General features: G+C 48.9%; 1 protein-coding gene across 1 annotated transcript in view; it reads left to right on the top strand.

The window, feature by feature from the left end:
- LOC115308697 (spectrin beta chain, non-erythrocytic 1) overlaps positions 1–22146 on the top strand; it is a 309133-nt gene that overhangs the window by 221004 nt on the left and 65983 nt on the right. Inside the window, exons 41-47 of the mRNA XM_040214208.2 lie at positions 621–794; positions 2131–2334; positions 4941–5090; positions 8170–8274; positions 10318–10412; positions 19252–19510; positions 20831–21022. Of these exons, the coding sequence (XP_040070142.1) occupies positions 621–794; positions 2131–2334; positions 4941–5090; positions 8170–8274; positions 10318–10412; positions 19252–19510; positions 20831–21022 (1179 nt within the window). The remainder of the gene's footprint in view (positions 1–620; positions 795–2130; positions 2335–4940; positions 5091–8169; positions 8275–10317; positions 10413–19251; positions 19511–20830; positions 21023–22146) is intronic.

Below are 22146 nucleotides of genomic sequence, written 5' to 3'. Positions count from 1 at the left end.
TCCTCATGTCTTTCTCTGGGAAATGTAACGCTGACCTTGTAACAAAGCGAAAAAAAAGGCTGCAAAAAATAGAGGAAGCAAACAAGAAAAGTGAAGGGGTCAGCATTAGTGTTTCTCAAGGGGGGACATGTGTAGCAAATTCCTTAAGGGTTATGCTAACACATTTTCTAAGGATCCACCAATGGATCTTCCTTTCATTTTTGTACTCAAAATTTGTGAATGTAGGTTTTATTTTAAAAAAACATTATGCAAAAGAAAAATATATCATGCACAGTGAGAAAGACAGACGGTGTATGCTGCTACTCTTAGATGAATCTACTTTTGGGTCTCAAAGAAGCTTTCAAGATTCCATGTAGTGCCCTTTGTGAGTCATGAACCAGACCATTTGTTTCCATTGTCATTCCTGGAAATAACGGGAGTTTTGGGGCATTTTTTTTTCCAGACACCTACGCTCATGTAGTTTGAGAGTGGGTTAAATGGACCGCCTAAGATACAGTTTTGTGAAAAGCTTCCTTGCCCCCCATTCATTGGCTCATTTGTTGTATGCATCCTCAGTAGCACTCTGAAACCCCCTCTTTCTGCTTCATGTGCCCAGAGTCATCCTTGTCCCCCCAATGCAGGTGCTGGTGGACGACAGTGTGCGGCTACAGGCGGCCTACCCGGGGGGCAATGCGGAGCACATTGCGGAGCAGCAGCGCCTGGTGGTGGACCAGTGGTCCGCACTCCAGGACAAGGTGGCCAGGCGCAAGGAGCAGCTCAAGGAGTCTCTCCAGTTCCAGAAGTTCCTCTCCATGGTGCGCTCGTTTTGTTGTCTAGAGCGCTCCGGGCCTCAGCCTGAATCTTTGTAGTGTGATGCATTGGGTGATGTCGATCGGGGCTTTTCAATCATTTTGAATCTCTAGGGATCCACAGCCATTTTTTCCAAAAGCCAAAAGAATTCCTCGTTTTCTTTGTTCAGTTTCATGTAATGGAACTTGTTTACAAATTTATTGGTTGTATTAGTTTGGAGTGCCACGCTATACATAGCTGTGGCCATGGGTGCTATGATTTTGTTTGTAGGGATACTTCAGCAAACAAACGTTGGTAAGCTTTTTGTTAGGACATGGAATACAGAGGATTGGGGCAGACAAGTAAATTTTGAAGTATTCAGTAAACCCATTGGTCCCAACCAAGGTGTTGGGACCAATGGCCCGGTACTACAGAGTTAAATACAAATACAAAAAATGTAAAGAGAAATGTTGGATAGTGACAAAAGCAAGGACGCTGAAAAAGATGGCGAGAGGAAAAGTTCTAAAACACAGCATAACGATGTAGTGTAATATCCCAGGCAGGTGGCCTCCCAAAAGTCGGCGATAATGATAAAAAAACGGGGGCACAGGCACTTGTAAGGTCCAAAAGCGAAAGTGCAGAAGAGGCACACAGTAGGGTAGGCTTCACAGCTTAGCACCGGCACGCGTGCATTGAGCTTCATTGCGTCCATCGGCGTGCTCGGAGAAGCGGCCGACTTTGAGGAGCATCTCGGTCGGCTAAATGGGCTCAAAAATCCGAGGTGAGCGCTTATTGCGACGGTGGGTGCATGCTCGATATCTTAAAGCGACGCACCTCGAGGAAATTGCCTTGTCTCGAGAGCCTTGCGTTATTGAATTTGTTGCGGGTTAAGAATAGCAACACAAGCTCCTCTCACAAAGCCCTCTCTACACTTTAGCAGAGGGAATACTGGATGAAGACACCAATCGTGGCGAGCAGAGAGTTTAGTGGCCGGGGCCGCTGTTTGGGTCCTGCAATGAACTGTAGGCAATACCAGCTAGAAGAACAGGTCTGTGCACAACGCCATTGTTAGTAGATCTCTGACCCGCTTCAAACGGCAGATGCACCGAAGCTCGATGGGAGTCGCCGCAAAGTGGCAGGCACGTCTGTCTCGACGTCGCCGCTTGCTAGCATCCTGCTCGTTGCAAGACGCTGCAAAACACGCCGGCGGCGACGTCGACGCTAGCTAGGCGGCATTGCGTGGATTCTCTAGCGAGAACGTTTGGGGCAGAGGCGCAGGCCCGGTCCTTGGCTGTAATGCCGTAGGCTTCGTCAGATGCATTCGTCGCAGATCCGAACTCTGGCGTCCGATGCTCACTGCAGGTCCGCGACCTGGAGACCTGGTCTCGCGGGCTCTGCTCGGAGCTGGGTGCCCAGGAGACGGTACGGAGCGCCACGGGGGCCCAGACGCTCAAGTCGGAGCACGACCAGGTCATGGCGGAGATCGAGGCCCGGGAGGAGACCTTCGGTGACGTCCTCAAGTTTGGCAAGATGATGATGGACGAGCGGCACTACGCCGCCGCAGAGGTACGTACCCCCAGCTGGGATTTCACCGTTGTTTGGGCCTTGGAAAGTGAGAATTATGAAGAAGAAAAATGATAATCGTTGTTCAATCACCTTTAGCGGGCTCGTGAAGACTCCAAATTTTGAATGCGAATAGAATATTTTTAATATTTGATTCATACTTGTATATATATTTCGTGTCCGTAGTCAAGCATTCTATTAATTTACAAATATTCGGGTGAATAATGAATAAGTGCCATGCGGAGTGTGTCACGAGAGTGCAAGTATAGGAGATACACAAAATTGCTCGGACATCTGGCAACAGTGAGCGCATACATCCGGTCGGTCATCTTTCTTAGGTTGAACTCGGAGAGCCATGCCAGCGCGTCGATCCAGCGTGTAGCCCGCCAGAGAAACGACGCAACGATTGCATTTTTTGACGTCGGATCATAGCATGTGGCGAAACAATCTGGAAGCTTTGCCTGTCCTTTCCGATGGCACATTCGCAAACTCGAGCGCGTCGACAGTGATGTGGTCTTGCCAGCAGTGCAAATCATACACTTTCGCCGTCGAAGCATACACGCTGCCCTCATCGGTGTCGACAAACAAGGTACATGGATACTCTTGCATATGAACGTGGACCAAAGTGGTTCCATTTACTAAGAATGGTATTTTAGAAACAACGCACAGTCTAGAAACAGGTCGCTCGTACGCGCTCTCGTCAGAAATCGGGAGCACCCTACTTCAGATTGAGTCGCCACATTTACTTTGCGGGCACATCACCAACTTTTCACCGTATATGTCATCTCGCAAATTGCGTTAAGTGCACGCGAGGGCACGGGTTTGAGTGCATGGCTCTGCTGAATGCACTCTTTGCACGAGAACTCACGCAGGGAAGACTTTCCAAAGCGTCTCGCTTGCAGCCGTGTCGGCACTGAAGACGCCTTTGCAGTTTATTTGCACTTGGGACATCATAGTGGCATTTCGGTGCACTGACGAGTTGTAGAGATGCGAAAGGGTAAAATGATCAGGGAGCACATGCTCCCAAGGGGCTCCCCATTTGCTGTAAGCTGTAGTAGTACGTTCGTGGGTTACCAGCATCCGCAGCCACTGAATGGTAACACCGGAGCTTACAAGCGCTTCACCTTTGCTCACTTGGCCCTCTAATGTAGATATAGCAAAAGGAGACATTATTATACTGATTTCAGTTTAATGCTTCTGTTCAATAGCAAAGCATATGCTTATATTAATCAAGAAAAAATCTTTACTTTTAGTTTGCAATGGATTGTGTGCTTCCTACCATGCACATTTTTTTTTACCATTTTAACTGAAAGGAAACAAATTTAGGTACTAAAATTATTGTATTCTAACAATATTTCACTGGGATTCTGTACCTAAAATAACCATTAACCACAGCAACTAAACGGCTAGTTCTGTCTTTGGGAGAATCGATCCTGCTGCGCGATCGGTGCTAAGAAAAGGTTGCACATTTGACAAGGCAAAGTAGACACTGCCTAGTTGAACAGGTCAACACATGAATCTTAACATAATACCGTAAAAACCCGCATATAATATGAATCCGCGTATAATACGAGGCATAATTTGAGGACCGCGATGAAAAAAAAAAATTTTTATCCGCGTATAATATGAAACAATTTAAGGACCGCGAAAATATTCTGCGTAAAATGCAACCCAGGAAGTCTTAAGAAAAACATATATTTGTGTCGTAATTGAACCTTAATCACTGTCATCACTTCCATCAGACTCCTTGTCCGATGCCTCCTCCCTAAGGCAGTCGTCTTTAGGGCCGTCGAGCACATTTGAAATTCCGTACTTCTTGAAAGAGCGAGCGACGGGCGTGCACCGACGCAGTGAAAGCCCGGCGCGGCGTGTAAAGCGAACAACCCAGTGTACCCAATGTCGGCTCATCAAAGTTCTCTGGCCCTCTCTTGCAGCAGCTTGATGTCTATGGCGACTGCTCTTTTACAAAGTCGCCGAGACTTGCCTCGATGTCGGCGAGCAGTCCATTTTTTGGGCCTCCAAAGCTTCTTCTCGTTCCGTTGCACGGGAACAGAGCTTGATTTCGTCGTCTCCATCCGCGGATGCCGCCTTCATTTTCGGCGAATTGTCGCCCGGCAGCACTGTCGCCGATGTCTTCCGCAACCAAAATTACTTTTCTTTTGAAGGCGGCCGAGCATCGTTTTCGGCGATTCGCACCGACGCCATTGCCTAGCCTGACCGCGGACACATGGTGGCTTCTCGGACATTGTGATTTTAATGATGATGATAGCTGTTTTGAACGCTAAAATTGCTACGAAACCAAAACCACGTCAAACTGCGTCAGATCACGCCTCATAGAAGCTGAAAATTGTTGGGACCCACGTATAATACGAACTGCAAATTTTACATAACAAAATTTGAAAAAAACCTCGTATTATATGCGGGTTTTTACGGTATTTGCAGCGTTAGGAATTAAAATTAGTGCGCGCTTATGCTTCAAAAGCTCTTTCCGCTGCTCCAAGAGCTGCTGCAAAACGACTCAAAGCAATCTTATCACTGGGTGCTCGAAGGCACATGCTGGCAGGGGCACAACCCAGCTAAGCCGTTTGCCTCCAAACCCGGGTGCGCAGATCCAGGAGCGACTGGCGCAGCTGTTGCAGGCCCGGGACGCCCTGCATCTGTCCTGGCAGCGGAAGAAGGTCTACCTGGACCAGCTGCTGGACCTGCACTTCTTCCTCAGGGACGCCAAGCAGCTGGACACCCTCAGCGCTCAGCAGGAGGTGGGGACCCCTCTCATGCTCCGCCATGCATCCGTACCTTCGATCGGATCAGCCCTGCAGGGCATCCACCGATCCGGAAAACTTGGACTTTTCCGGGGAAACCCCGGAAAGGTCGGGGAATTTGAAAAGAGTAATTTGGTGGACAGCCTGGCCCCGAGATGGATGAGAGGACCCGTAACTCGACGCGGAGGGACATTGGGTAGGGGGCTCTCAAACTTCTATATTTCGAGGACCTGCCTCGACCCACAGCCAAGGAACCCCTCCCGGCCTCAGAATCGATGTGCTAAAGCAGTTGGGGAGCCTACGGAGCTAGGAAACAATGATGAATGTACCGGGGAATGTGCGACTCTAGACGTGCGTCGATCGATAGGTGGCCTAGATTCGCTAAATATAGTGCTTAAGCTGGGGCTGTCTCCAAAGTTTGGGAGCTGAAGGAATCCTTGAGAGTGTTCTGGGACTGTTCCTAGGAACCCGGTTTGGTAATCCGTGTTTTAGAGGACGAATTTTCATACATACTTATTTTTAAAAGCAAAATAGACCAACCACTTTTGGAGTTGTCGGCCTGGTGCCACATTCGTTTTACTGTGACTGCTTCATAGATGATAATCTTGCTTTGCCTTCTAGCTTCTTATTTCCGAAATGCTAAATGTAATTGTAGCGTGATTAATGCATCATTTAGAGATCGCTGCATTCGACTGCAAAACTGGGTAACGTACCAAACGCTTCGCAACATCGGAGCTGTGGGGTTATCGTGCATTAAAACTCACTCCTGCATGTTTCAGTATCGATGGATGTTGTACGAACGTGTATTTGGATGATTGTTACTCGAGGGTATTGAAAGGGATACTGCATCAAAATTTGGATTTCGCAAAATGAGGGCGCAGAAGTGTTAAAGACGCTACGAATTCCAATACCTCACTCATGCATCGATATCTCAAACAAATGGCCGTATTTCTGCAAAAGAAAGGCGTGGTCAAGCAAAGACCTCTGACATCACAATCCTCCTGGAAAAGTGGAGAATGAGAGGAAGCGGCCTCGCTTCTCTCCTCCTCGCTTCGGTTCACCAGCTTGACGGGACGAAGCGAGGAGGAGAGGGAATGAGAATCGTGATGTCACATGTCTCGTCGGCCGTCTTCAATCGTGCAATTCTTTTCCGAAAATACGACCATTCATTAGGGATATTGCTGTATGAGTGGTGTTTCTGGGCTCTGCAGCGTCCTGACTGTAGCTCCAGCCCTATTTTGTGAGCTTGAAATTTTAGTTCACATTAGTGGCATTATACGTGTAAGCTTACATTTTTTTATTGTGACTTCACTATTCATGGCACCAGGAATGAACTCGATACAATCTCCAACCAATATTTGGATTCGATTGGGATCGCGAACAAGTCCGAATAATTGAGCAGTCCAGAAAGAAACCCTCTGTATTGGCACTTTATATACTAAATCGTTGGAAAAACAGGTCGGTAGCTTGTTGGACGGTGCTTCACCTCTTTGTGATCAGATCTTTTTGCATTTCAGTGGTCCGCATTGGACGGTCGCACAACGGCCTGTAGGAGTGCATTTGAATGGCACGACAGTGTCGGTCAAGTTGTTCATAAACGAAACTATAAACGAAGAGCAGCAATGGATGTCAAAGCGGTACCCAGACATTTAAATGACCCTCTGTGAACATCTGAAAAAAAGAAAAAAAAAAAAGCACCGATCAAGTCCATCCTAATTTCGAGAAAAAGAGGCAATGATTCCGGTTATAGGCTTAATCAAGCTTCTGTATTGCATGGACGGCGCCCCCTGGCAAAGTACATATGTAGAACGCAGTGTCGAGACTACAGGATAAACCGAAACAAACAAAAATGGTGGCTGTTCGGTTCGTGGTGGTAGTATGGTGGCTGCTCAAAACGTCCAAAAAAGCGAGCAACAAGGCATACACTGTCCGGATTTCCTGCCGCTATTATACAGGGAGTTCTCAAGAAAAAAAATGGTGTTTTTCGGCTCGGATAAGTAAACTATGCATCGCAGAAAAATCAAACTTCGTGAGAATGTGAAGCTAGTGGTTGGGATAGAACACGAAAGTTTGAGAAGATGACGTTGCCTGGAACAAAAGATAATTGAGAAGAACAAAATTTTTCTGAGCCGACGTCCACCTAAGCGCTAATATTGTTGGAGGAAGAAATTATATTGTGAACGCTCGTGGGATTTATATCAGTGAAAAACACTAACAAATTTGTTTCACTTTAATAGATGTTACAGGCACCACCAATGTCTTTTTTTTTTTTATGAAATTAGGTTTAGGCAGGCGTCGGTTCATAAAGAAAGTTTGTATTTCTCAGTTATCTTTTGATTTAGGTAACGTCATGTTCTCAAACTTTTCCATTCTGCCCATACCGGTAGTGTCACATTCTCACGGAGTTTGAGCGTTGTGTGATGCATGGTTTATTTACCTGGGCTGAAAAACACGGGTCTTTTTTCTGGGGAACTCCCCCTACATTAACTCTATGGGGGTGAGTGACGGTTCTGGAAAATTGTCCGAATAATGAAGCCTGTCTGAAATTTTGGCGTCCAATAAATGGGTCGGCTACTGTACAGGTAAGTACGAAGCACATAGGGTGTCTGTAATGGATCCTAGCACTGCAGAATGAGTCGTAAAAATTGGCGCCTAAAAATAAAAAGCTCAAACCGGATGTGTATTTAGTGGCACATTTTATCTGATGAAAACTGCTGGCGTAGCTTTCTTGCGAAAAATTAGGCCAACAAACTTGCCAGGGTCAGTGACAGACGTGTTCGTGGACTTCTGAGTTCACAATGGTTGTAACTTGTGATGCCATCTCTTGATAGCTCGATGGCTCGTTCCACAGCTTTAGGATCTATTGTGGACACCTTACATATTTGACTCTCTTTAAACGTGAGTCCTGAAAGGAAACCAAAAGACTTGGACATTATATTTTGTGTTCTTCAGCCAATCTTTTCAGTTTGGTTCAGTGACATCTTCCCCGGTTAAACGTGCCTTGTCAGCTCTTTTTGCATAGTGATTTAGGCATTGCAGTTGTTCCAGGTCGCTCGAGAAACTTGTGGCTGTGCAGGTGTACCTCTCTGGCACCGAGGTGGGCACCACGGTGGAGGAGGTGGATGCCAACGTGAAGAAGCACGAGGCCTTCGAGAAGCTCATGGCCACCCAGGACGAAAAGGTCTCTGGGCACTCCTGGGAACTGTCCTTGCGCAACTCGCCGTTTATAGTTGCTCTATGGGGAACCTCTATCGCTCTATGAGCACCCTCTATCACTCTCACGAACAAGGTTTCTTGAATCAAAACCAATTAGGGGGAAATGCTAAAAAAAAAAAAAAAAAAAAAAGTGGCACTGAAAGTTTAGTTAACTGTTTGGTATTTACCGCATAATCCCGATTGAATGCGGACCTTGTCACGTATTCTGTGTTTTTGGCTCTGCATTGGTCAAAAGCTTGATTACTGCCTCAAATTCATGCGGTCTCCAGTGGGACTCTCTCCAGCTACTGGTTAAATTAGACTAGGATCCCAAACTGACCAGACTATGAGGCTGACTGTGCTTCCGAGAGGAATAAATGCACTGTGTTTTACCGCAATGCGGCATAGCTATAAACATGGTAAACATACTAAAACTGCAGCGAGCAACTTTTCTGGATTAGTATTTTATTTACCGGCACCACTGCTTTCAGCAGTGCGTGCCCAGCAATTTTTATAATACTAAAAACAAAAGAAGTGGTGGCAACATACGTATGAGTGGTCCACTTTTTGGGCAATGGGTTGCACCACTTAGCTGATGGTGGCAGAGACGTGTGTGTGGCCCATTGGTCTTTGTTCCGCCACTGTTGTCGGCTAGGTGGCACAAGCTGCCACCCAATACATGCCACGTATGCTGCCATTTTTTTAGAGCAATAACTATTATGGAAACCTCCCAGCTGCATTTGCAGCGTTGGCATTGCACTAGGCAGAAAACTACAGTTCACCCGTCGGCCGAGAGATGGTGGACGCACCTGTGCGCCCATCATCTCTCATTCGAGGGAACCATGAGCGCATGTTGGCAGGGGCACTCTGCTTCGGGCCCGTTCTAACCACCGGCTCAATGCTAATGGCCAACGGAAGATGGAGGGGAACAGTGGAAACTATTGAGGCGAGGCTAAAGCTGGTGGCTGCTGGCACAACAAAGATAATTCCACAGACTAGGTACCTAGCACTGCGGGACCACCCAATTAGAAGAACCACAAATCATCAGTCGTCAGTGGCAGCGCTGCGGCACTTGCCTCGGGATGTTTATAAGGGAGGAGCACCTCTTGCCAGTTCCCCTCTGGATTGGATTTCAGCGTGAGCACAGGGCCGCAGAATGTTAGGGAGACTTCCGATGAGAGGGAATATGAGACTTGCGGTGTCCAAGCAGAATGCATCTGCTCACTGAGCCGTATCTTCTTTTGCACAATATGGTGGAAAGTTGCGGGTTTTTACTGTTAACTATCAATGGCCGATGTGTGAGCTGCTGATGCAAGTATCAACTGCCACGCAGACTGTTGAAGGTTGCGATTGTTTCACTGCGAACCTGTTTATGGCTAGGGTTTCATGGATTTTTCAAATGCAGTGACTAAAAGCTTTACGCTCACACTGCCGCATGCGCATGCCTTCCCCGTATAAAAGATTCTAAGTATAAATAGCCAAAAGTGAAGTGTTGACGAGCTAGCGTGCAAGATGACATTTGTTTTAGGCTTTTGCTTTAGAACACTTACTGCTACAGACGCTGGCACTTGCAGCATGCGGACCATTATTCCCTACAGCATGCGGACCATTATTCCCTAAATTTTGAGACGAAAGAACAGTCGTCTCGACGAAGCCACCGTGCATGACCAGGAGAAAACTCTGAGCTGCATACTGCCATATCTTGGCGCTAGTAGTTGCGAAGGTGTTAATGGTAGGGTTGCCCGAGTGGGGCAGATGTAGTCCAGCAGGATATGAAATTTTTGTCGAAGCTTTCCATCCTACGCAACAGCTCCAGTTTGCAAAACGAGACGCAGCTGTAACCCAGCCTTGTCGTACCAAACTTCTCCCAAGTTAAGCCGGTATGTCACCATACTCTCCTGTGTTCACACTGTGCATGCTCATCTTTCAATGTCTTGGCCCTGACGGTAAAATAAACCGACTGATTACTCCTTTCTGCATTACCGAGGTAAGCCGGGTAAGCCGACAGTTGCCTCCCCTTTGTTTCCAGCTCCAGACACTGGAGCAGCATGGCGCAAAGCTGGTTCAGCAGAACCACTTCGACAGCCCCACCATTCGCAAGAGGATGGAGGAAGTTGCGGCCAGGTGAGACGCCTCTCTGCTCCTCGAGGTTGACGTCTGCAGTGGGGGGCTAGTTGACTGTCGTCCCTCAATACAGTGAAATACCACTCAAACAAACTCCAGTTGGACAAATTGTTCAAATGAAAAAACCCGCTGTGTCCAATGCATTCAGTTGTGTGAACTTTCACTTAAAGGAGCTGTGCAACGATATTCAATTGGAATGTTTTTCTCTCTACACGAGCTTACTGGCACACCTGGGACTCAAGGACACTCACACGCAACGCCATTGGCCAAGAAACTCCTTTGTTGCGGTGTAATTTCAAGGACGAAAGCGATCATTTTCATTCAATCTCTCCTTTGCAAAATTTGATGACGTAACTCGGGGATCGCAGTACACCCAAGTGACGATATTTGAATGCGGTTCATAGATTGGACCCGAGCATTGCGTGGGCACTCGACTTGGGCTCGTGATAATTGCTAGCTCGAGAAGCATTCGGGTAGTGACCCGTGTCCAATCGCTGCAACGACGACAACAGCCGAGCCATAACAATGTCTGGAACTCAGCGCGTGTCCTGCGTTTTGCCAACCCCAGCGCGTGGCTATGATCAACACTGGCGGCATATAATCGGCTCCAGATCACGTGGCCGCTTGTTCTGGCTGCGAGTTGAGGGGGTGAACGCTGCTCGTTTTTCTTTAATTTTTTTCTGGGACTTCTATTGCGTGGGGTGAAAAACGAACGCGTGTTTCATAGGTCATTAACGTTAGGGATCCGTTTTAAGCGGTATTTGCGCAAAGTACAAAAATTGTTGCATCGCTCCTTTAAGCAAACTTTTCCTCAGGGTCCCTCAAAGTTTGTTCGGGGGGTATTTCACTGCAAGGTTACTTTAACCAGATAAGGAAGGAGCAACGAGGTTCCTGAAGTAAACAACCACAACATGCTACTTTTACTTTTGTGCTGACTATGAATACCTTTTCAGAGAAAAGAGATTTGGGCGTTGGAATAAATTTTTCCGCCCCCTCTGTATGTGGTGAACGTGAAGGGCACCCAATTTTGGGTATGTTTTTGTAAAATTTTAAGGCAATGGGCGAGGGATGTGCTTTGTAAAGAAAGATTGGTCAAAATGTGCCACTGATTGTACCGTGCGTACTCGAGTGTAGCTTGCTCTATTTATTCAAGAATAGCGTGCGTGTCTGCTGCAGCACTATTACTTCAGACTCGAGAGATATTTATCCTTCGGGTGTTTGCGACCATAACTGTTTTGCAGCTTTCTAAGATAAGTGCCACTAAAGAATTGAAAGCTATAACTGGGGCTTTTAGTACATAAGTGAAACAGTCCATTAATTGCTGTTGTACTGGCAAACTGACATCATTGGACGTCACTAATAAGACTTATCGGGATTTCGTCGTAGTTTGGCTGTGCATTCTAAACACTCAGGCCTAGCACAGGGGGGTACCGAATTTGAAAGCGAGAGAGAAAAAGTGGATAAGATACAACTGCTCAGAATAAAGGAAATTAACTTTACTGAATTCACATCAGTGGTCCTGCCTGTTAACTTGATGGTCCAAGAAGTCACCGTTTTTAAAGTAAGAATAAAACAAAGACTTTATTACGGTTAGATAGGGTTAAAACAATTACACAAAGAGTACATTGAAAGGTTTCCGACGCGAACGTCTTCCATCGGTGCCTGGAAGCTGAGTGTCCTCTTTCACCTTCCCGGCCAACGCCCAGAGCCCGCGGGGGTGGTCGAGGCCCCGCGGCAGCAGACGCTCAGCGAACGATCGTCCTCCTCTCTTGTCTAAGCACCCCTCCTTGCCAGAGATATAAACACAGCTGGCCCCCCGTCGGAGTTGCGGTCTCCCCCTCCATGTCCGCTGGGTCGGAACTCATTCAGAAAGAAAAATAAGGCGCACTGTTGTATATTATTTTAACACTCGGCCATACTGGGTTTTAACTGTCCTCAGTTTCTAAAGGCCAAAATAAAAGGCTACATTACACCGTTAATTGCACGCATCACATCACTTCACTTCACACAGACGTATAGTCCTTCAGGTAAGCAGGCGGCTTGCGAGACCTCCCACTTTTTCGTGGCGGTGGTTCATTGGGGTCGTCGTGCTGTTCTTCCCCAGAAGAGTCGCTCGAAGTTTCGCCACCTGGCCTCCTCCACAACTTCAGCTGAGTGATGTGGGCCGTGGTCACGTAGATCCGCTTTTTTGTGCCTTTCACTTCCGACACTCTATACGTGTCGCTTGGAAGGACTTCGGTCACGAAAAGGGGACCCCTAAATCTGGCTTGTGTTTTTGTTGGCTCTCCTGTGCGCTCTGGAGGACAACGCATCACGACCAAATCTCCAACTTTTAACTTTTGAGCGGCGAAATGGCTCTTGTCAAAGTATTCGCTTGACTTCTCTTGCTTGTGCTGTATAGCCTCTCGGCCCGACTCATGAAGGTTCTCCGGCTGTTCCCATTCTTCATTTTCTCTGTTGAGCCAGCGCAAAAGTCCGTCTTCGACTCGGGGCTGGTAACCATGCAGCATTTTAAACGGGCTGGTGCCTGTCGACGCGTTGTAGGCTGCGTTTAGGTAGCTCTCAACTTCTTTGATCTTGAGATCCCAGTCTTTGTGGTTTGGGTCTTCAACCGTAGTTATTATCGTCGGGATTAAGGTCCTATTGACGCATTCGACCTGGCCATTTGCCCTTGGGTGATGAGCCGAGTTGAGGGTGTGATACACTCCTTTCTCTTGACAGAAGCTCTCGAACTCGTGCGATGTGAAACAAGATCCTCGATCCGAGATGATGCGATCCGGCAGGCCAAGTGTCTCGTACGGGGTACAGCTTCACAAACTTGGTCAAGTTGTCGATCAGCACCAAGATCCACTGATTGCGTCTTCCACTTCGAACGAATGGTCCAACGTGGTCGAGGTGCACCACCTCGAATGGTCGTTTTCCTGGAGGGATTGAGTGAAGAAATCCAGGTTTCTTCCCTCCTGGAACTTTGGCGAGGAGGCACTCGAAGCAGCCCTGGATGTGCTGTTTTACATAACGTTTCATTTGTGGAAACCAATACAGCTCCTTTATCCTGGCAACAGTTCGATCAACACTGAAGTGTCCTTGCATGTCGTGAAATTTAACGCACAGCGTTTTTCTCATCGCTTTTGGCATGACGAAGAGCGACTTCCGTCCGTCCTCTTCGATGCGGAAGAGCTTGCCATCCTTGAGCTTCAGCTCTTTCACTCTTCGCTTTTCTTCCTCTGTCCTTTCTGTCGTCGGTTTTTGCAGAATTCTTGCCAGCTCTGCCAAGACTGGGTCCGATCGCTGAATCATGATCACTTGATCATCGAGATTCATGGTGACGTAGACATCAACCCGAGAACTCAGAAGTTCGTCCATTGTGTCCGTTGCTGGTCCTTCCGGACTTCTACTCAGGCAGTCGACGTGGGCCATCTTATCTCCTGGCCGGTACCTCACCTCGTACGAGTATTCTTGAAGAAGATCAAACCACCTCGCGATCTGCGGCTTCAGCGTGCGGTGCGTGTTCAGGTACACGGTAGCCTGGCAATCTGTCACGAGCACGAATGGAATCCCCAAAAGTAAGGCCCTTAGGCGGTCGATGGTCCACACGATTGCCATCAACTCCAACTTCCCAGAGTGGTAGTTCTTCTCAGCATCTGTGGTCTTTTTACTGACGCAAAATACTAGGTGCCATTTCCCATCCACATCCTGCTGCAGCAGCATGCCAGCAAGGCCCTTAACACTTGCATCGGTGTGCAACTCGGTGGGAGCCGCAGGGTCGTACAGCCTCAACACTGGTGACGAGGTTAGTTCCTCCTTCAGCTGCTCGAACGCCTCCTGCTGCTCGTCACCCCACACAAAGTCGCTGTTCTTCCGAAGCAATCTTGACAGCGGCTCTGCCTTTGTCGCGTAGTGCGCGATGAACCTCCGAAAGAAACCCGTCACCCCAAGAAACTGCCTCACGCCATGCACATCCTCTGGGGGTTTCATGTTTGCGATTGCCTCCGTCTTCTGTTTTCCAGGGAGCAGAAATCCTTCCCGTATCCTGAATCCGAGATATTCGAGCTCCCTTTTTCCGAAGAAACATTTCGGCAGCTTTAGAGTAAGGCCTGCCTCTCTGATGGCGTCCAGCACTTTCTTCAGCTTCTCCAGCATCTCTTCCCAATTCCTTGCAGGAATGAGGATGTCGTCGAGGTAGCACATAGCTACATTGTTTCGCAGGGGTCCCAGTACCTGGTTCATCAAATGTTGAAACACGGCTGGGCCATTTTTGAGTCCGAAAACCATCCGCTCAAACTGTCCAGTCTCGTCTGGGGTTATAAATGCTGTCTTAGACTTGGAATCTTCGCTCAGGGGGATCTGAAGATACCCGTTAGCGCAGTCCAGGACGCAGAACAACTTCGCGCCTGTGAGCTGCGCAAGTTGGTCATCGATGTCGGGCAGCGGAAACCTGTCTGAAATTGTCTGGCTGTTGAGCCTGCGGAAGTCTACGACCAACCTGTCCTCTCCGTTCTTCTTTTTCACCAGGAGAACAGGACTAGCATATGGTGAGGACGTCTCCGTTACTAACCCGCAGTCCTTCCACTCCGTAACAATTTCTCGAATTGCGTTTCGCTCTTCCAAGTTAGTGCGATAGGGCTTGGAATGCACAGGGACACTGCCAGGTTTTTCAATGACAGTCATTTCAGTCAAATGGGTACAGCCAAGCTCCTTAAGAGAGAGTGCAAAACAGTCTCTGTAATTATTGAGCACTACCATCAGCGCTGACACCTCGGCTTCTGCAGTGTCCTGATCAAAGTTCACTTGACTCTCTAAGATCGGTTCCTTTCGATCAGTATCGATGCGTGCGACATGCAGCTCGTCCCCGTCATCCAAGATCTCGGCATGCATAAACATCTGACCTCTCCGAAGATGTCTGTCAGTGGATGAGTCGTTGACGATCGGGACGTTCACCTTTCCGTCTGTCAAGTGGTGCAGACTCTCTCCTCCAAGCTCGTCACGAAGAATGATATTGGAGTCTCGTTTTTCTTTGGACTGCAGGGTGACCCAGCACACACTTTTCTTGGGAAGTGTGGTCGTCTCACTCACTGTTAAGCTCTCTTTCGTTGGTGGCAGGGGCAGCTCGATGTTGCAAAAGGGCAGGTCATCCCTATATCCAATTCGCAGCTCGTTGCCTATTCGTAGATATGCGATGTGGGGCTGCTCCGTCCACGTCCGCCCAACTAGGATGTCTACAGGTTGTACGCTGTCCGGCACGATGAGGACCTCCACCCCTTTACAGACAATGTCGTCGATGGAGATGTCGATAAAAGCAGATCCAATCGATTTCACTGCGTACTCGTCGGTGCTTCCGAAGCCGTACAGTCCCTTTGATGAGCAGGTAATCTGCAGTTTGCACTTGACCGCTGCAGCGTGTCCCATGATACATTCTGAGCTTCCTGGGTCGATCATGGCAGACACCTGTTCAACCCCGTTAATAGTGGCTGTCTTCAGGAACTTTGCTGGGTCGTTGTTATTTGGATTCACTACAAAGTTTCCGGTGGGTTTGGCTTTGTCCGGACAGTCCTTAGCTAAATGGCCGTATTTTCCACAGCCATAGCATCTTACTGTGGCAAGGTTTCGTTCCGTGGCGTCACGCTTGGGAGGCGTGGCTCCTGGTCTCCTATCAGCGGGTGTAGCACTGGTCTTATCCACCTGGGTCGTAGCCGAATTAGGTTGAACTCCCTGCCGTGCACTAGCCCACGGTTTCGACGAGGGAGGCTTTACAAGTTGAGCTGAACTCGAAGTTACTCCTTGCGTCCTGTCGGCGGAAGACCTCTGAATCCTCGAACAGCTGACTCTGTCTAATCTTCTTAAATCCGCCAGAAGCTCATCTTCATCCTTGTGCTCTTTTGCTGTTAGCGAGATGCAAGCATCTCTTGATCTCAGCCCAATTAAGACCTGTTCTTTGGCATCTTCAAGGCTGAGATTTAATTCTTTGCACAGTAGCATTTTCTCAAGGAAATATGCGGTGGTGGATTCACTCTTCTGTTGCGCCCGCTCCTGCATTTTTCGCCACTTTTCCGCGGTACTCGTCTGGCCAACAAATGTCTTGTTGAAAGCTAACTTAAAGTCCTCCCAGCCTGCGAGTTCTTCAATCCGAGCTTGTAACCAAAAACGAGCTGGCCCTTTTAAGTGTAGCTTGGCCGTTTCTAGCTTGAAATGATCCGGCCAGCCATGCAACACGGCCATCGTGTCAACAGTCTTCAGCCAGCCGCGGGCTTCGTGACTGGACCCCTCACCATCGAAGTCGGCAATTGCTTTGTTGAGATCGGGCATTACGTGAAATGTTTCAGGTTTTCTGTCCATGAGTTCCATCAGCTTTTTGTTTTGATCTAATAAAGCTGCAATGAGTTCTTGGTTCATGTTGCCCTCAGTCATCTTCGACTTTCGGTTTCGTTTTCTCCCGCGATGAACACACAGTTGATCGCTTTAGATGTTGAGGCAAGTAGATTTCACGAAGAAATGTCTAGACGCATTGTCACTAAGACTTGACCTCGACTGTACTGCTCCTCACAAAGATAGTAGCAGCGGCGTCAGTTGAAAGTCATGCGTTGCTCACCGTGCCTCGTTGTCGACGCCCTCCGATGTGTCGACGCTCTCCAGTGACATCAGCTTCCAAAAGCACGGTTCCGATGTAAATCCCACTTCTGATCTGTTAACTTGATGGTCCAAGAAGTCACCGTTTTTAAAGTAAGAATAAAACAAAGACTTTATTACGGTTAGATAGGGTTAAAACAATTACACAAAGAGTACATTGAAAGGTTTCCGACGCGAACGTCTTCCATCGGTGCCTGGAAGCTGAGTGTCCTCTTTCACCTTCCCGGCCAACGCCCAGAGCCCGCGGGGGTGGTCGAGGCCCCGCGGCAGCAGACGCTCAGCGAACGATCGTCCTCCTCTCTTGTCTAAGCACCCCTCCTTGCCAGAGGTATAAACACAGCTGGCCCCCCGTCGGAGTTGCGGTCTCCCCCTCCATGTCCGCTGGGTCGGAACTCATTCAGAAAGAAAAATAAGGCGCACTGTTGTATATTATTTTAACATGCCGGCGAAGAGCACTAGCGGGGAGCCTGTCTACGCTCGATGTCGACTTCCTGTGCCTTGGTTGTCGACCCTAGTGTAGTTTCCTTGGTGCCACAGCCCCGTGCTGCTGTACGAGTACAGTATAGACCACTTACAACGTAACCGCTTATAGTGCAGGACCGGGTATAATGCGGCTTTTTTAAACCACCGGTTCGCCTCCCATAGAACTTCATGTAATTACATACCGCTTAAAATGCAGGCGCGCGAAGGGAAATACCGGTTATAGTGCGGTTTCTCGAACAGCCCGCCGACCGCGCCGACACTAGATAACGGCGCTAGCCGCGAGCGGCACTCGCGGGGCAAGGAGGTTGCTCGAAGAATTGGGGAGAAGCGAAGAGGGAGGCTTCAGTTGCCATAGCGACGGAGGGACGCATGCACGTGTCGTTCACGTGCGTGCGTGCGTGTGTGGGGCGTCCCACACGACCAACAACCGCAACGACAGACCAATCACAGGTCGAGGAGAAGTGCTCCTGCGCGTTGCATGCCGGTCGCGGGCCGGCTTCTATCCGCGAAAATGGCGTCGGTTGTGATCGTCGTCGTAGACGGCATGGTGGAAGTTCATCATTCCGCGTAAAAGCGCTATCCTTGACTGTGAATTTTCGTTGTGTGTCGCTATGATAACCCAGCACGTACTAGAAGGGAGGATCCACCTACTCGTGCGGCGATGTTGTGGTGGCACTCTCAAGACGGCAGAAACGCCTGTGTCGTCGTGTTTGTTTACTTCGACTACAGTGGTGCTTTCTAAACATTTGTGTTTTCGACCATCGCCCGGATTTCTTATTTGGAGCATTTCGTGCCTGTGCTCAAGTTTTGAAGGTATTACTGGCGCGTACCGTATAAAGGATGCAAATTTTCACGCGTTTTCATCGCCAAAGAAAAGTGATTAGGGTTAGCATTCCCGAACACTCGCAACGTCCGTCCGCTGCGCGCGATGCCGTTAAAAGGCTGCGCCAGGCTAAAGTCGCTCATTTCTTTCAAAATGTGTGACACACTTGAGAGAGGAGTGTACTAGTCTGGTGAAATAAAGACTTTCCTCAAACTAAGCTTTATTTTTCATCTAACATAGAAATAAATTCTTTTACAAAGGTAAGTTGTCTGACGGCATGTATTTTGGCCTGAAAAATTGATGTTTTGGTTATAGCGCGGTACCGCTTATAGTGCGGATTTTCGCGACTCCCGCGACATACGTTATATGCGGTCTACACTGTACTTGGCTTCGCCTCTCGCCTCATTCACGCACCCTTGCACGAGAACCTTTGACAGCGGCGGCGCGGAAACTGCCTTAGCCTCGACGATGTAGCACAAAAAATATTGGCGTCAAGCTGAAATGCATGGGAGCACGGATGCAGTAGTTGGGCCGCAACTCCTCGAGTGAGGAAACCCGATTATATCTCGTTTCACCTTACGACAAACTTCTGCGGACGTTACGAGCCATCCCAACCCATCCAGCACCATGAGTTTATCGGACACAAAAGTTCAAACTTCGGCAGGTTTGTACGAAATACTTCAGAAGATGAAAACAGCACAAAAACTACGGACCGGATGAAGGTAGACAAAGCACCACGAGTGTATCGGGCGACTAAGCACCTGGCATGTTGCCGCACCTTTCTCGAGGGAAAACGACACTTGTGCGTTATTGGATGGGCCTGCACAGCTCCTAGCAACCTTTGCGGTCCGTCGTAAGGGGAAACAGAGTTTGGTTCGAACGGCGGAGCTCACCCGCACCCGGTTGCAGGCGCGCCCACGTGAAGGCCCTGAGCGCAGCCAAGCGAGGCAAGCTCGGGGAGGGCCTGCTGCTGGCCCAGTTCCGGCGAGACGCCGCAGAAGCGGAGGCCTGGGTGGGCTCCCGTCGCAAGCAGCTGGAGGCCCAGGAGGCCTCTCTGCAGGCCGAGCTGCCCAGCTCCCTGGAGGAGAAGGTCAAGCAGCTCCAGAAGCACCAGGCCTTCCAGGCGGAGCTGGCCGCCCACGAGGGAAACATCGTGGCCATACGGCAGGCGAGTTCTCTTTTCGAGGCTGCCGAGGGGCCTCCGTGGTTCGGTCTTCCTTACGGGCAGAAGCCCTCAATGTTCTCCTGTCAAGGCCCGTCGCGAGGCCGCTCTGTTTCATGTTTGCATTATAAGGCATCGTTTCCAATAGATTTCACGATCCGAGATCATGACGCCCGGGGCGATGGCACGATGCCGTGTCAGGAATTCTCGGGGGCTATGTTTGAGGGTCGTGTTGCAAGCTAATCTCGGTAAGTTTGGGCTTTAGGACTTTGTCAGTAAAGCGTGCCGCTAGATGTCTAAGTTCACGTTATGGCGGCCCTTTTACGGAATCATGGTGTTAGAGTTCCTTTGCATTGTTGTGTTTCCAAGTAGGCCGTTATTGAGGCTATGTACCAGGAATTGACTTCCCTAAACACATCATTGATTTTTTTTTTTTGGGGTCTTGCACAGTTTTGTAGTGTCGGCTGCGCTGGGCTTGTACTGGGCAGGTGTTGTCTTTGTAAAAACAAACTGCGCATGCGTGCGTTCATTGCGGCTGTCTTTGGTGCCGGGAGAGAGTGATTACAGTAGTGATACCTTTGCCCATTCGCTGATAAAGATCACGGTTGAGGCGCGGTGCATTCGGTCGATTGTGATTGCACTGGGGATCGTGCAATTGCGCTCCTCACCACTTGATCTTTCTCGCCTTTGGTTGCCCATTCTCTTGGTGCTCGGAGCCTTTGCACGCAAGAATGGGGTGGCCGAAGTGTACGCCGAAGCAAGTGGCGCCTGCTCGACGGCATAATGTGCCTTTGAGAAAGAAAGTTTTTGACATGTAGGCACCGACAGTCTCACACTGACTGTTCGGATGGAACTCATTCAACGTCCTGATTGCGCTATGCACGAATGTGAAGCGGCACATAGGAGAGAATGTCACAGAGCTAATGATAGACACGCTAATGCGACCGAGCAATTTGTGCAGCGCACTGTACTATGGTGGGAATGAAGTAATGGCCGGCCGCAAGTCGGCAAGCCAGAGTGGAAAGGCTCGAAAGGTTGCCGCCGTCACCTATAGATGGCGGTAGCTGTCCAGAGCTCTGTGTCATCAGGTCATTTGTGGACGGACATGATGCTGGGGAAACTAGCCCTTAACAGCTTCGCTGTAAAAATGTTTTTGTGCTAGAAGAGGGCGCAAAATGCTATTGCATTTCAGTGACAGTTCGCGCAGCCATTTCGGCAACTATTTTGACTTGTCGGATTTTAGCGCGTGGTTGCCCTGAAGGAAGGCCTTCCTTCAGTGCCATGTGTGGCCCCCTTTGAGTTCTCTGAAGAATGCTTTGATTGCAGAAAGGGGAGACCCTGCTGGAGAAGCGACACCCGGCCTCAGGCGAAGTGCGTGAGCAGCTGGAGCGGCTGCTGGGCCTCTGGCAGGAGCTGCTCGCGGCGCTCCGCCGGAGGGGGAGGGGCCTCGAGGAGGCTCAGGACATGCTTGACTTTGAGAGCCAGGTGGACAAGGTCGAGGCCTGGATCCGAGACAAGGTGCGGCGCTTTGTCCTCTGGTCAACAGGTGGCTTTGCCACATTGGCGTCGTCTCGTGCCTCTCGCTCTGTCTGTTTTAGGCTTCGTAAAGCCGTTTAGCATACGGTAACACTTTCTTGATACGTTTTTCAGGAGACCGGAAAAATTAAACGTACGATTTGAGAAAACGTAAGGAACAAGAACGCCATTCAGGGGGGTGCAAGAGATGAGACAGATAGCAACTGTCACGAAACGATTTATTGTATGCAAACATTCGTAGGTGTGAACTCAAATTGGTTCAGAAAAGGTTTGTAAACATTCGTGGGTATGAACTGATATAAGCGTGCTGTAGAAGTTCATAGGTGCGATCTCAAATACATTCAAAATATGTTTGTAGACATTCGTCGGTGGGAACTCAAATATGTTCAGAAAACGCTCGTAATTTCCACCTGGCGCTTTCGGGTACAGGAACGCGGGCGAACGAAGGAGCCTTTGGGCTTGCAGAGGAACATTTGCCGATGTCCTTGTTGGTTCTCCCCCGCGCAATCGGGCACGGCACTTCAGTACACCCAAAGGTCTTGCTGGATTACAGGAGTGCACGTGCAGGAAAGATTGCAGCGCGCTAGACGAGTTTTGACAGAAGCTTCTTTCCACGGACTGGTAGGAGTGCCAGAACCTGCGGCGCATCAACCGGGCAAAGTTCTCTCAGTTTTTCTCGTGTGGAACCAAGAGCCCTCGACAACACGGAGTGCACAGACCAGTAAACGAACAAAAACAAAACAAAGCACAATGATGCACCATCTTCGTGTTGCTCAGTAAAAAACAAAAAAAGTTTTTTATTTTTTTTTTGGTGTTAGGTTATTATGTTTGAAGTAAAACATGTGCAAGTGAAAAGGCACTCGGCTTTTTCAGTCCACCCTTTTCACAAATTTTTGGCAGGGATTGACTCGAAAAGTGTTCTGTCCGGCAAGAATGTACCTTTTTTACATGAGCAAAACAGAGGTGGTGAACCGTTTCCTTTCGTCTGTTCCATCCGTTTGCTGGTTTGTTTTGTTGCGCGATCCTTGGTTCCACGCTTGAAGAAAGTTGCAGCAACCGTTTCCAGCCGACATAGTGCAGGTTCCAGTACAATCCCCCATGACTGC

This window comes from Ixodes scapularis, unplaced genomic scaffold (genome assembly GCF_016920785.2).
Source record: "Ixodes scapularis isolate PalLabHiFi unplaced genomic scaffold, ASM1692078v2 ptg000324l_1___fragment_1__unscaffolded, whole genome shotgun sequence".
In the NCBI taxonomy this organism is placed as follows: domain Eukaryota; kingdom Metazoa; phylum Arthropoda; class Arachnida; order Ixodida; family Ixodidae; genus Ixodes; species Ixodes scapularis.
This window is presented reverse-complemented; position numbering and strand designations above follow the sequence as displayed.